Source organism: Ostrea edulis, chromosome 2 (assembly GCF_947568905.1).
Source record: "Ostrea edulis chromosome 2, xbOstEdul1.1, whole genome shotgun sequence".
Taxonomy (NCBI): Eukaryota; Metazoa; Mollusca; class Bivalvia; order Ostreida; family Ostreidae; genus Ostrea; species Ostrea edulis.
The window spans coordinates 30,437,156-30,450,780 of NC_079165.1; the positions used below are offsets into that span (position 1 = coordinate 30,437,156).

Sequence of the window (13,625 nt, forward strand, 5' to 3'; positions counted from 1 at the left end):
GCTCGCTGTCTTTTTCTGACATGGCTGCAGCACCTTTAATAGATTTCATCAGTTCTTTTGCCTTTGGTTGATAATTCGAGTGTTTAGCTTTGCCTAAATATCATATGACAGTTGCTACATGAGTTTTTATATTTACTTTTGAGAAGTCAAACTTTATAACAGTTATTTTCCTCTCTTGACCTATTTCTACTTATTACATGCTGTGCATTTGTGCCCCTTTTCTTGTAGTATTTGTTTGGCTTTTCGTCAGCCACATTACGGTTTGAAAATCCTGTGCACATAGGAAAAGGTTCGCGTAAACAAACGGTACTACAGTGATCTCAGAATAATTTTTTTTTCCCTTTAAGTCGTAACTTGGAAATATTGGAAGTTATGATGAAAATGACTAATATTTGTTAAAATATATGTATCATATTTATACCCCCCCCCCCAAAGAAAACGAACCCCCCCCCCCCAAATAGATTGGGAAGATATTGGACTTGAACTCGGAATGCATGCTTTCAGTGCAAGATTACCGAGCACCTAAACCAATACACCGCCCGCCCAGGCATGCAAGTTTAAAGGTTTAACGTTTGACAGGTGCTATTTTGAGAACGATTTTTAAATATTTTTGCCATTTTCAACAAGAGGACTACCTTAAACCAAATTTCCTCAAATAGACTTATGTACAGTCATACTCAAGTAAAAGAATTTTAGTGTTTTATTTCTGATTTAGGGTGGCCTTTTGCAACAGTTTGCAATTTTTTAGGCCCATTACGTTACATCTACTTCATACTCTACATAATCATGTTAATGTATATGCTTATCAAATAAAGATACTATCACCATATAGATATCTTTATCGAGTAATTCGGGTAAACACAAGTATGAACTGACATTGTATAGCAGAACATTTGTAAAAAATGATATTCATGAAAAAAGTATTTTATGTAGGCGAAATTGCATACCAAGCGTGCTATACTTCTTTTGGCCTATGCTCGGCACTTACAGCCTTTGAGCAGTGAGGGATCTTTATCGTGCCACACCTGATGTGACACGGGGCCTCAGTTTTTGCGGTCTCATCCAAGGGACCGCCATATTTAGTCGCCTCTTACAACAAGCAAGGGGTACTGAGGACCCATTCATACCCGGATCCCCACGGGGAAATAAAAACATTGAAGAAAATTTATATTTTCAATCCATGTTGGCATACCGGTATTTCTGCCACCATACGTCAGATAATTACGTTGACATGTCAGATAATTATATCGACTTGTCAGTTAATTATACCTACTTGTCTGAGAAAATCCTCGTTTATATTTCTTTTACGATATTGCTGGAGTGTAAGGGATTTTGTTTTATTCCGTAGTATTTCCATAGGCATCTACTTTCCATCAACATCATGATCTGACTAATCGACATGATTATCTGACATGTCATTTTACAAGTCGACAAAAAGATCATTGTGTCGATTTATTAGAACATTATGTCATATGACTTGAGTCAACAAAAATGGGACTTGAATGAAATACTGTTTCGGAGACAAAATTAGGTAAAAGAATCTGGAACAGAACAATAATGGTGCGATTTGAAGAATTAAGGTCGAAACGACGATGGACGAGTTGTACTTGAATTAATATAATATAAAACAAAATTACGTGAAAATATCCGGAACAACTCAATAATGGTATGCTTTGGAAACTCAACGTCGACATCCAAGGCCAAAACGAAGTAGGAAGAGTTGTACGTAAAATCGTATAATATTTGGCATGAAATGAATTAAATTAAGGTGACTCACTACACCCTGAAATAGTTTCTCAAATCAGTACGAATTGATTTAATCATAAAAGATAAGATGATGTATAATATATACGTCAAATAGGCAGAAAATATGCAAATTTGGATAAAAACATTTTTTAAAAATTTATTTCAACACATATGAACAAAAGACTAGCGGATTTGAACTCGAGATCTGCGGTTCATCGGCCCAATGCTTTAACCACTAAACTACAATGATAGACAAGCAAATCGATTATACAAATAATTTTACAAAACATTTTTAAATCGCCATCTTGTGACGTAGTGTCATAGAGAGTATAAGCTTTAGTGTAGTGAGCTACCTTAAGGCGAATCAGCCACCAATTACAAGGCAAACAACAGACGCACACAATAAAACAAAAATGACAAAGAAATGATGTTAGGGATGTTGGTGGGGTGGGTGAGAAAAACCATAAATCAAACAGGAAAATAGGCATACAGGTGGATCAAGATGATGCAGTGGATAAATCAAGACACAAAACAGCACTAAATTCCAACAACACCCGATACTTAGAAGTGTTAGGTACACGGTCAAATAAAAATTATTCATAAAGCATCATTATGGCCAACGGCTCGACCAATTTCCTAGAGTAGTAAGCACCAGAGACAACAATTTGCGGCATAATGAGAACCTTTACAAGGTAAAAATTCAAATCCATTATCTGGTAAATTTGTCAGACTGTTTCCGAGTTCTAGCATTTGAGTGTTTCTTGTACTCAGATGGTACACAGATCTTTCTGGGGGTTTACGGAAACCAATATCAAAATTTTGTCATTCATCCAAAATTCTTTTGTTCTCTACCGTGTTTTAAGTAGTTTTCCGGAAAAATGTTCGTGCATTTTTGGAATAGATAAATCTTTTGAGAGATATCTTCTGTGAGTGTTTTTTAACAGTATAATGGGAACTTACAGTTGGGAAATAGCGTATGTGTTCGCGAATGTACTCTTTGCCTTCCTCCTGATAAAACTATGAATATGCTTCTTCCTTCCTCCTCTATCTGTCATACTTTTATTCTCCTGTCGTCCCAATATACTGAACAGTGCGTTCCCCATTTCCACACACAAACAAAAGGTTTTCTAGCATAGTTACACTTGACTGCTACCTCGATCTGTGAAGTAGTACTGTAGGGTTTTGTTTCTCCTTGACGCTATCATTGTTTTCTTCGGACGTTTGTTTGTTTGGATTACCTTTCACTTAGTGTAACTTCGCTGCTTTTCATAATCTAACTGTGAAAACTTTGTGAAAATCAATCTTCGATCCTCCTCATTGAAAAGTTGAGAACAGTTAAACTTTATTTTTGCAAGAAATTGGTTTCATCGTTTTTCTAGGAATATTTTGGCCTTTAGAAGACCCATTATCTTCTGTGTTTCGTCTTCATTTTCTAATTGTCTGTTTCCATTTCTCAACATTTTATCTCAGGTTGTCTAAACTTTATATCTGCATCATCATACTCAGTGTTTTCTTCACTAGGTTCTGTTTAGGAGAAGTGTCCGTCTCGTCCTGTGTCTTATTTGTATCTATTATTTTTAAGCTCATATAACATTTTCAAAGACATGCATTACACCTTCACTTGACATGCATTACACCTTCACTTGACATGCATTACACCTTCACTTGACATGCATTACACCTTCACTTGAAAGTGCAAGGATGTCTGTTATATCATCCCAAGTCTCTTGTTCAAAACTATCATTCTTTTGTAATGAGTACTTTTTTCAATTTGCTAATTGTTGATTAAATTTCGAGCATCACTGACATGATTCAGACGATTTATAGTTTGCTCCTGTGTTTCACTCTGCAATCTCTTCTGATCCTCTGCACTCTGTAACATCACCTGATCCCTCGCCCTCTGTAACATCACCTGATCCCTCGCCCTCTGTAACATCACCTGATACTCTGTCCTCTGTAACATCACCTGATACTCTGTCCTCTGTAACATCTCCCGATCCCTCGCCCTCTGTAACATTATACAATTATTGCTGTTTTTGAGGTCAATACGATGATTTAGACACCTGAGGAGTACAATATTCTCCGAGCCCGAAGGACGAGGTGAATATATTACTTCGAAGGTGGCTAAATCATCGTATTGACCTAAAAAACAGCAATAATTGTTTTATTATATGATTAAATTATTAAAAAACCTTTCAAGATTGTTCTTTGCTCTAATTGTAAGTTTCAACGACCTACTTTTGGTCCTATGTGGAAAAAATAATTCCTTATGTTCACCTGGAAGGTCACGTGCAGGTAAACATAACGTAGTATGATTTCTACATTGTTGGATCTCAACCAATTAGAGAGCTAGGAAATATTCAATCATATAATAAAACCTGATACTCTGTCCTCTGTAACATCTCCTGATCCTCCCCCCTCTGTATCATCACCCGATACTCTGTCCTCTGTAACATCGCCTGATACTCTGTCCTCTGTATCATCACCTGATACTCTGTCCTCTGTAACATCACCTGATACTCTGTAACATCTCCTGATCCTCTGTAACATCACCTGATACTCTGTCCTCTGTAACATCACCTGATACTCTGTCCTCTGTAACATCACCTGATACTCTGTAACATCACCTGATCCTCTGTAACATCTCCTGATAATCTGTAACATCACCTGATACTCTGTCCTCTGTAACATCACCTGATACTCTGTAACATCTCCTGATCCTCTGTAACATCACCTGATACTCTGTCCTCTGTCCTCTGTAACATCACCTGATACTCTGTCCTCTGTAACATCACCAGATACTCTGCCCTCTGTTACATCACCTGCTATTTTGTCCTCTGCAACATCTCCTGATACTCTGTCCTCTGTAACATCTCCTGATCCTCTGTAACATCTCCTGATCCTTTGTAACATCACCTGATACTCTGTCCTCTGTAACATCTCCTGATCCTCTGTAACATCTCCTGATACTCTGTCCTCTGTAACATTTCCTGATCCTCTGTAACATCTCCTGATACTCTGTATCATCACCTGATACTCTGTCCTCTGTAACATTTCCTGATCCTCTGTAACATCTCCTGATACTCTGTCCTCTGTAACATCTCCTGATCCTCTGTATCATCACCTGATACTCTGTCCTCTGTAACATCTCCTGATCCTCTGTAACATCACCTGATACTCTGTAACATCACCTGATACTCTGTAACATCACCTGATACTCTGTCCTTTGTAACATCACCTGATCTTCTGTCCTCTGTAACATCTCCTGATCCTCTGTAACATCTCCTGATACTCTGTAACATCTCCTGATACTCTGTAACATCTCCTGATACTCTGTCCTTTGTAACATCACCTGATCTTCTGTTCTCTGTAACATCACCTGATACTCTGTAACATCACCTGATACTCTGTAACATCTCCTGATCCTCTGTAACATCACCTGATACTCTGTAACATCACCTGATACTCTGTAACATCTCCTGATACTCTGTAACATCTCCTGATACTCTGTAACATCTCCTGATACTCTGTCCTCTGTAACATCACCTGATACTCTGTCCTCTGTAACATCACCTGATACTCTGTCCTCTGTAACATCACCTGATACTCTGTCCTCTGTAACATCACCTGATACTCTGTAACATCTCCTGATCCTCTGTAACATCACCTGATACTCTGTAACATCACCTGATACTCTGTAACATCACCTGATACTCTGTAACATCTCCTGATCCTCTGTAACATCACCTGATACTCTGTAACATCTCCTGATACTCTGTAACATCACCTGATACTCTGTAACATCACCTGATACTCTGTAACATCTCCTGATCCTCTGTAACATCACCTGATACTCTGTAACATCACCTGATACTCTGTAACATCACCTGATACTCTGTAACATCTCCTGATCCTCTGTAACATCACCTGATACTCTGTAACATCTCCTGATCCTCTGTAACATCACCTGATACTCTGTAACATCTCCTGATCCTCTGTAACATCACCTGATACTCTGTAACATCTCCTGATACTCTGTAACATCACCTGATACTCTGTCCTCTGTAACATCACCTGATACTCTGTAACATCTCCTGATCCTCTGTAACATCACCTGATACTCTGTAACATCACCTGATACTCTGTAACATCACCTGATACTCTGTAACATCTCCTGATCCTCTGTAACATCACCTGATACTCTGTAACATCTCCTGATACTCTGTAACATCTATGTAACACCTAACACCAATGTGACTCCAAACACCCATGTAACACCCAACACCAATGTGACTCCAAACACCCATGCAACTCCCAACAATCGTGCGACTCCCTACAACCTTGCAACTTCCAATAGCCGTGCAACTCCCACACCCATGTGACTGTCTACAACCGTGTGACTCCCTACACCTGTGCGACTTTAAACACACATGACACTCCCAAAATCCATGTGACACCCAACACCCATGTGAATACCTACACCCGTGTGACTACTATCACCCACATGACTCCATATTCCTGAAGTGTGCGATTTCCATTACCCGTGCGACTACCATTACCCATGTGACTCCATACTTTTGTGCAACTCCCAAAACCTGTGCGAATTCCTACACTAGTGTTACTACCATCACCCATGTGACTGCCTACATCTGTGCAATTCCCAATACCCATGTAACTCCCAACACCCCTGACACTCCAAACACCCATGCAACTCCTAACACCCAAGTGACACCCAACACCCATTTGACTCCCTATATTTGCGATTCCCATTATCCATGGACTCCCATCACCTTTGTGAATGCCTATCCCATGCAACTGCATATGGATGTTGGGAGCACCTGTGCAACTCCCAACACTCATGCGACTCCCAACACCCATGCAACCCATGTGACTCCCTACACCTGTGCTTTTTCCATTTCCTGTTATATTCCCTACACCTGTGTGATTACCATCACCCATAAGACTACCTACACTCGTGCGACTTCCAAAACCTCTGCGAATTCCTACACTCATGTAAATACCATCACCCATGTGACTGCCTACATCCCAATACCCATGTAATTCCCAACACACGTGACACTCCCAATACCCATGCAACTCCTAACACAAAAGTGACACCCAAAACTTTTGTGACTCCAAACACCCATGTGACTCCCAACAATTATGCTACTCCCTACAACCTTGCAACTTCCAATAGCCGTGCAACTCCCACACCCATGTGACTGTCTACAACAGTGTGACTCCCTACACCTGTGTGACTTTAAACACACTTGACACTCCCAAAATCCATGTGACACCCAACACCCATGTGAATACCTACAACTGTACAACTACCATCACCCGTATGATTCCATATACCTCTGCGATTTCCATTATCCGTGCGACTACCATCACCAATGTAACTCCATACTTTTGTGTAACTCCCAAAATCTGTGCAAATTCCTACACTCGTGCTACTACCTTAACCCATTTGACTGCCTACATCTGTGCAATTCCAAATACCCATGTGACACCTTTACCATTCCCATTCCTTGTGCGACTCCCATCATCTGTGCAAATGCTTACACTCATGTGAATCCCTACATCTGTGCAACTTTCAACACCTGTGAGACTCCCAAAACCCAAGTGACACCCAACATCCATGTAACTCCCATTCCCATTACCTGTGCGATTCCCAACACATGTGGTACTCCCAACACTTGTGCAACTCCCTAGACTCATGTGACTCCAAACACCCACGTGACTTTTAACACCCATGCGACTTGCAACACCCATGCAACTCCCAATACCCATGCGACTCCAAACACCCATGCAACTGCCCACAAGCTTGCAACTCCCTACAACCTTCCGACTCCCAACACCCATGCAACTACCCACTCATGTGACTGCCTATACCTGTGGGACTTCCTACACGTATGTACTTACCATTACCCATGTGTCTCCCTACATCGATGCAACTACCATCACCCATGTGACTCCCTACTCCTGTGCGATTCCCATTACCTGTGCAACTCCCAACACTAGTACGACTCCCAACACCTATCGACTGCTTATACCCATGCGACTCCAATCATCCGTTCAATTCCCAACACCTGTGCGACTCCCTACACTCACGTGAATACTATCACCCATGTGACTCCTTACACTTCTGCGAATCCCATTACCCGTGCAACTCCTATCTCACATTTGAATGCCTACACCTGTGTGACTGCATATTAGTGTTATGAGCACCCGTGAGACTCCCACACCTAAGTGACACCCAACACCCATGTGACACCTTACACCCGTGAGACTCCATGCATCCGTGCGATTCCCATTACCTGTGCGATTTCCATCACCTGTACAACTCCCATTAATTCCCCACACCTCTGTGACTCCCATTACTTCTACAACACCCAACACCCATGCAACTGCCTATTCAAGTGCAACTGCCTATACATGTGCAACTCCCATCAACTGTGCAATTCCCTACATTCATGCAACTCCCTACACCTGTGCTATTTCCATTACCCATACAACTCCCAACACCCGTGCAACTCCCAAGACTCATGTAACTCCCTACATCCATGCAACTCCCTACACCTGTGCTATTTCAATTACCCGTGGGACTCCCTACACCCTTGTGACTATTATCACCCATGCGACTCCCTACACCTGTGTGACTATTATCACTCATGCAACTCCCTACACCTGTGCTATGTCCATTACCCATTCAACTCCCTACACCCATGTGATCCCCATAACCATGCAACTCTCCTACATCCGTGCAAGTACCCACACCCATGTGACTGCTTACACCTGTGTGACTCCCTACACCTGTGCAACTGGCTCCCATTACCTGTGAAACACCTCCAAGACTTTCAAACACATGTGCAACTCCCTACACCTGCAAATCCCAACACCAGTGCGATTCCCATTAACCATGCAACTCCCAACACCCGTGCAAATGCCTACACCCATGCTACTGCATATGCATATGGGTGTTAGGAGCACTCGTGTGACTCCGAACACACATGCAACTCACAACACCTGTGAGACTCCCAACACCCAAGTGACACTTAATACTCATGTAAAAACCCTACACCCGTGCGAGTGTCTAAACCCATGCGACTCCAATCAGCCGTACAATTTCCATCAACTGTGTGATTTCTTACACCCATGCGACTCCCACTACCTGTGTGACATCCAACATCCATGTGAATCATTACACCCGTGCCACTCCCTATACCTGTGTGACTACCATTAACCGTGTGACTTCCTACACCTGTGCGATTCCAATTACCTCTGTGAGTCACCCATGCTATTCCAAACACCCATGCGACTGCCCACACCTATGCGAATCCAAACACCCGTGCGACTGTGCACACCCATGCGACTCCCAACATCCATGCGACTGCCTACATCCATGTGACTCCCAACACCTAGTATGCGATTCCCAACACACATGCGACTGCCCACACCCGTGCGACTGCCTACATCCGTGCGACTCCCAACATCCGTGAAACTCCCTAGACTCCCACGGGCTTTGGGAGTTGCACGGGTGTAGGGAGTCTCTCCCTCTTCTACAGTAAACAGAGAGACAAGTAAAGATTGCAATATCTTGTATATATGTGTATAACATTGCTATACAGAGAAGATATAAAGCTACACAATTTTGTCAGTCATATCTATGTGTCCTCTGTGTAGAACAAAAATTAGGACAAATATAGACAATTTGATCAATATGTGTCTGCCTTTCACTTTGGCAAGCACACATACATGCCTACAAGACACACAATATGTCTCACACTGTGCAATTCCCTATACCCTACACCTGTATGACTCCCAAAATCTGTGTAAATGCCTACTTCCATTCTACTGTGTATCTACAGGTGTTGGGACCATCCTTGCAACTCCAAATAGCCATGCAACTCCCAACACCTGTGAAACTTTCTACATCCGGGATCCATGAAATTCCAAAGACCCATGAGACTCCCAACACCCAAGTCGCACCTAATATCGGTGCAACTTCCCACACTTGTGATAATCCAAACACCCCTGCAACTCCCTTTACCTCTGCGACTCTTAACACCAGTGCAACTTGATAAACATGAACCCGTGCGACTCGCATCACCCAAGCAATTTTCATCAACTGTGCGATAGCCTACACACATGCGACTCCCATAACCTGTGCAACTCCCTACACCTGTGCAATTACCATTACCTGTGCCACTCCCTACATCTGTGCGATTCCCATTACCTGTGCAACTCCCAAGACTAGTGCATCTGCGAATACCAAGCAACTCCCTTCACCTGTGCGATTTCCTACCCCATGCGACTACCAAAACCAGTGAAACTCCCAACACCTGTGCAATTGCCATTACCTGTGTGACACCCAACAACTGTGCGACTACATATACTGATGCGACTTCAGTCAACTATGCAATTCTCAACATCCATGCGATTCCCAACACCTGTGCAAATCCCAACACCAGTGCCATTCCCATCACCTATGCGACTCCAAACACCTGTGCTACTACCATTACCTGTGCAACTCCCAACACCCTTTCGATCCCTAATACCCATGAGACTCCTTACACCTCTTGGAATCCTAACATCCGTGCGACTCTCATTAGCTGTGTGACTCCCATTACCCATGTGACTCCCTACACTTGTGCACCTCCCAAGACCTGTGTGACTCCTAACACCCATGCAACTCCAATCAACAGTGCGATTCCCAACACCTGTGTGACTACTATCACCCATATGACTCCCTATATCTGTGCGTTTTCCATTACCTGCACAACCCCTAACACCCATGCGAATGCCTACACCCAAGCTACTGCATATGGGTGTTGGGAGCACCCATGTGACTCCCAACTCCCATGTAACTCCCAACACCAGTGAGATTCCCAACATCCATGTAACTCCCTACATCTGTGCAAAGCTCAATACCTATGTGACTCCCAACACCAATGCAAGTGCCTATACTCATGCGACTCCCATCAACTATGATTCCCTACACCAGTATTACTACCATCACCAGTGTGACCCCCTACATCTGTGCGATTCCCGTAGGACTCAACACCCATGTGAATGCCTATAGCTGTGCTACTGCGTATGTGTGTTGTGATCATCAGTGTGATTTCCAACACCCATGCAACTTCCAACACCCATGAGACTCATAACACCCAACTCTAGTGTGACTACCTACACCTGTGCGAATCCCAACACTCATATGACTCCCATTACCTATGCGATTCCCAACACAAGTGTGACTGTCTATACCCATGTGATTCCCAACACCCCTGCAACATCCTACATCTGTGCAACGTCCATTACCCGTGAGACTCCCTACACCCAAGTGGCACCTAACACCCATGCGACTCCCTACACCTGTGCAAATCCAAACGAAGCAAACAGCAGTGTCACCTAAAGGCACATTAAATGCTATCTAGAACTGACCGAAGCTAAAAGCAAGATTTCATACATGAATTCTGAAGGACTGTTCCGAGATTCGGTGAAGGAGCCAGTCCAAATATTCAGCCAAGTTGAATCTCAGCCAAGATTACAGCAAGAACATACACGATGGACAATCTGATCAGAATGTGTGTGTGCTTACCTCTATATCAAAGAGACAGAAATAGATGACACATATTCACCGCATCTAGCTCTCTCCACTCCGGTCCAAATTGTCAAATGTTTAGGATACGTTAAGTTATCCACGAATCTTCAGCACAGAATAAAAGTCAACAAGAGGCCCATGGGCCACATCGCTCACCTGAGTCACCTTGGCCCATATCTGAAGACTTTCCATATATATTTGCATGTAAAACCTAATAGTCCCTATTATGGCCCAAACTACCCTTTGCAAACTTGAATCTACACTATGTCAGAAAGCTTTCATGTAAATGTCAACTTCTTTGGCCCAATGGTTCTTGAGAAGAAGATTTTTAAAGCTTTTTCCTATATTTGTATGTAAAACTTTGACCCCCCCCCCCCCACTTGTGGCCCCCATCCTACCCCCCGGGGGCCATGATTTGAACAAACTTGAATCTGCACTATGTCAGGAAGTTTTCATGAAAAATCAGCTTTTCTGGCGCAGTGGTTCTTGAGAAGAAGATTTTTAAAGATTTTTCCTATATATTTGTATGTAAAACTTTGATCCCCTATTGTGGCCCCATCCAACCCCCGGGACCCATGATTTGAACAAACTTGAATCTGCATTATGTCAGGAAGCTTTCATGTAAATCTCAGCTTTTCTGGCTTAGTGGTTCTTGAGAAGAAGATTTTTAAAGTTTTTCCCTATATATTTGTATGTAAAACTTTGATCCCCCCCTTGTGGTCCCATCCTACCACCGGGGGCCATGATTTGAACAAACTTAAATCTGCATTATGTCAGGAAGCTTTCAGGTAAATTTCAGCTCTTCTGACCCAGTGGTTCTTGAGAAGAAGATTTTTAAATGACCCCACCCTATTTTTGCATTTTTGTGATTATCTCCCCTTTGAAAGGGACATGGTCCTTCATTTGGACAAACTTGAAAGCCCTTCACCCAAGGATGCTTTTGGTCATGTTTGGTTGAAATTGGCCCAGTGGTTCATGAGAAGATGAAAATGTGAAAAGTTTACAGACAGACAGACAGACGGACGCCGGACAAAATGTGATCAGAAAAGCTCACCTGAGCCGAAGGCTCAGGTGAGCTAAAAAGGATGAAAAGAAATTCATTGGATTTGCAATCAGATTCCACTATATAAATTCATAGCATACTTATATCTATGCTTCAACGCACACAAGGTAGTGGACAATTAACGACACAAAAAGAAATTCTCGTTTCATGAAAATTCTTAAAACCATGTAGTATTTTTCTGAAGTCTCATTAGAACAGGTCTATTGTTCTGAACGATTGTCACGGACCGAAATCACGTGATCACCGAGTAACCACACTGTTTACAGATCTTGCAACTCGGATGTGTACTGGGTGTTCGGCATCGGCAAGAATTAAAACTCGTGCGAAGAACGGTGGACTCGGCCGTACTCCTACATTCTGGAAAGAGAGAGATTGTTAGTTCCCTATGTTTCATGTAGAAATCCAGTGCTTCTATGACGTAACGAGGCGAATATAATAATTCTAACGTTTACTTAAAATTGCATTTACAGCTATATAACATGCATTTATTAACGAACAGAGTGATGTGTTAAAACAAACACGGGTAGATTCAATGAAAATTGATATAGTGAACTATGCCATTCTTTCAATGTGATTGGTCACTATGAACAGCAGTAAAACCTATTTCATTGAAATCTATGAGAAGACTCGCCCAAACGTTTGCACGCTAGATCAAACGAAGTATCATGCTGTTATTGAAATGATAGTAAAATGCCACGTGCTCTTGACCTGTGCTCCAAACTCCATAGCATTGAGAGTTATCAACGCCTATACCTTGCTACATAACCTCCAATGTTAAAGTCATATCCGAAAGATGGGGCGTTCAGCAGTCACTATAAGCACGTAGAATCTGAGCCCTCCTTTCTTCTTTGACAATGATACATGTAATTATTACTTACTTTTATCAATAGCCATCTCCGCCACTATTTCTGATAGTAGTAGTGATTGAGGAGAATGTAAGTTTAAAATCTATGAATTAAAACTATTTAGCGAAGGATGAGCGCACCCATCTCCCCACCCCCACCCCCGATGTAAGAAAATTTAAGTTTGTGAGGAAACTATATTGAGGCAATTTAGTAGAAACCCGAATCTCTCCCCAGATTTGGATTTTGAAGATCGGAGAATTTTTTTTTTTAATTTGCTTTTGAGATTTATTTTTTAAGAAGCCAATTTCAATTTTTCTTCCGGCTGCCCCCCCCCCCCCCCTCTACTTTGAAAAACAATGCCTGTGCC

General features: G+C 42.2%; 1 protein-coding gene across 1 annotated transcript; it reads left to right on the forward strand.

Annotated features, from left to right (window-relative positions):
• The first annotated feature begins 7,537 nt into the window (after nucleotides 1-7,537).
• Nucleotides 7,538-8,590, forward strand: LOC125679867 (sialidase-like). Its single transcript, XM_048919321.2, has 2 exons — nucleotides 7,538-7,860; nucleotides 8,038-8,590. The coding sequence occupies exons 1-2, from the start codon at nucleotides 7,538-7,540 to the stop codon at nucleotides 8,588-8,590; spliced, it is 876 nt and encodes a 291-aa protein (XP_048775278.2).
• Nucleotides 8,591-13,625: the final 5,035 nt, after the last annotated feature.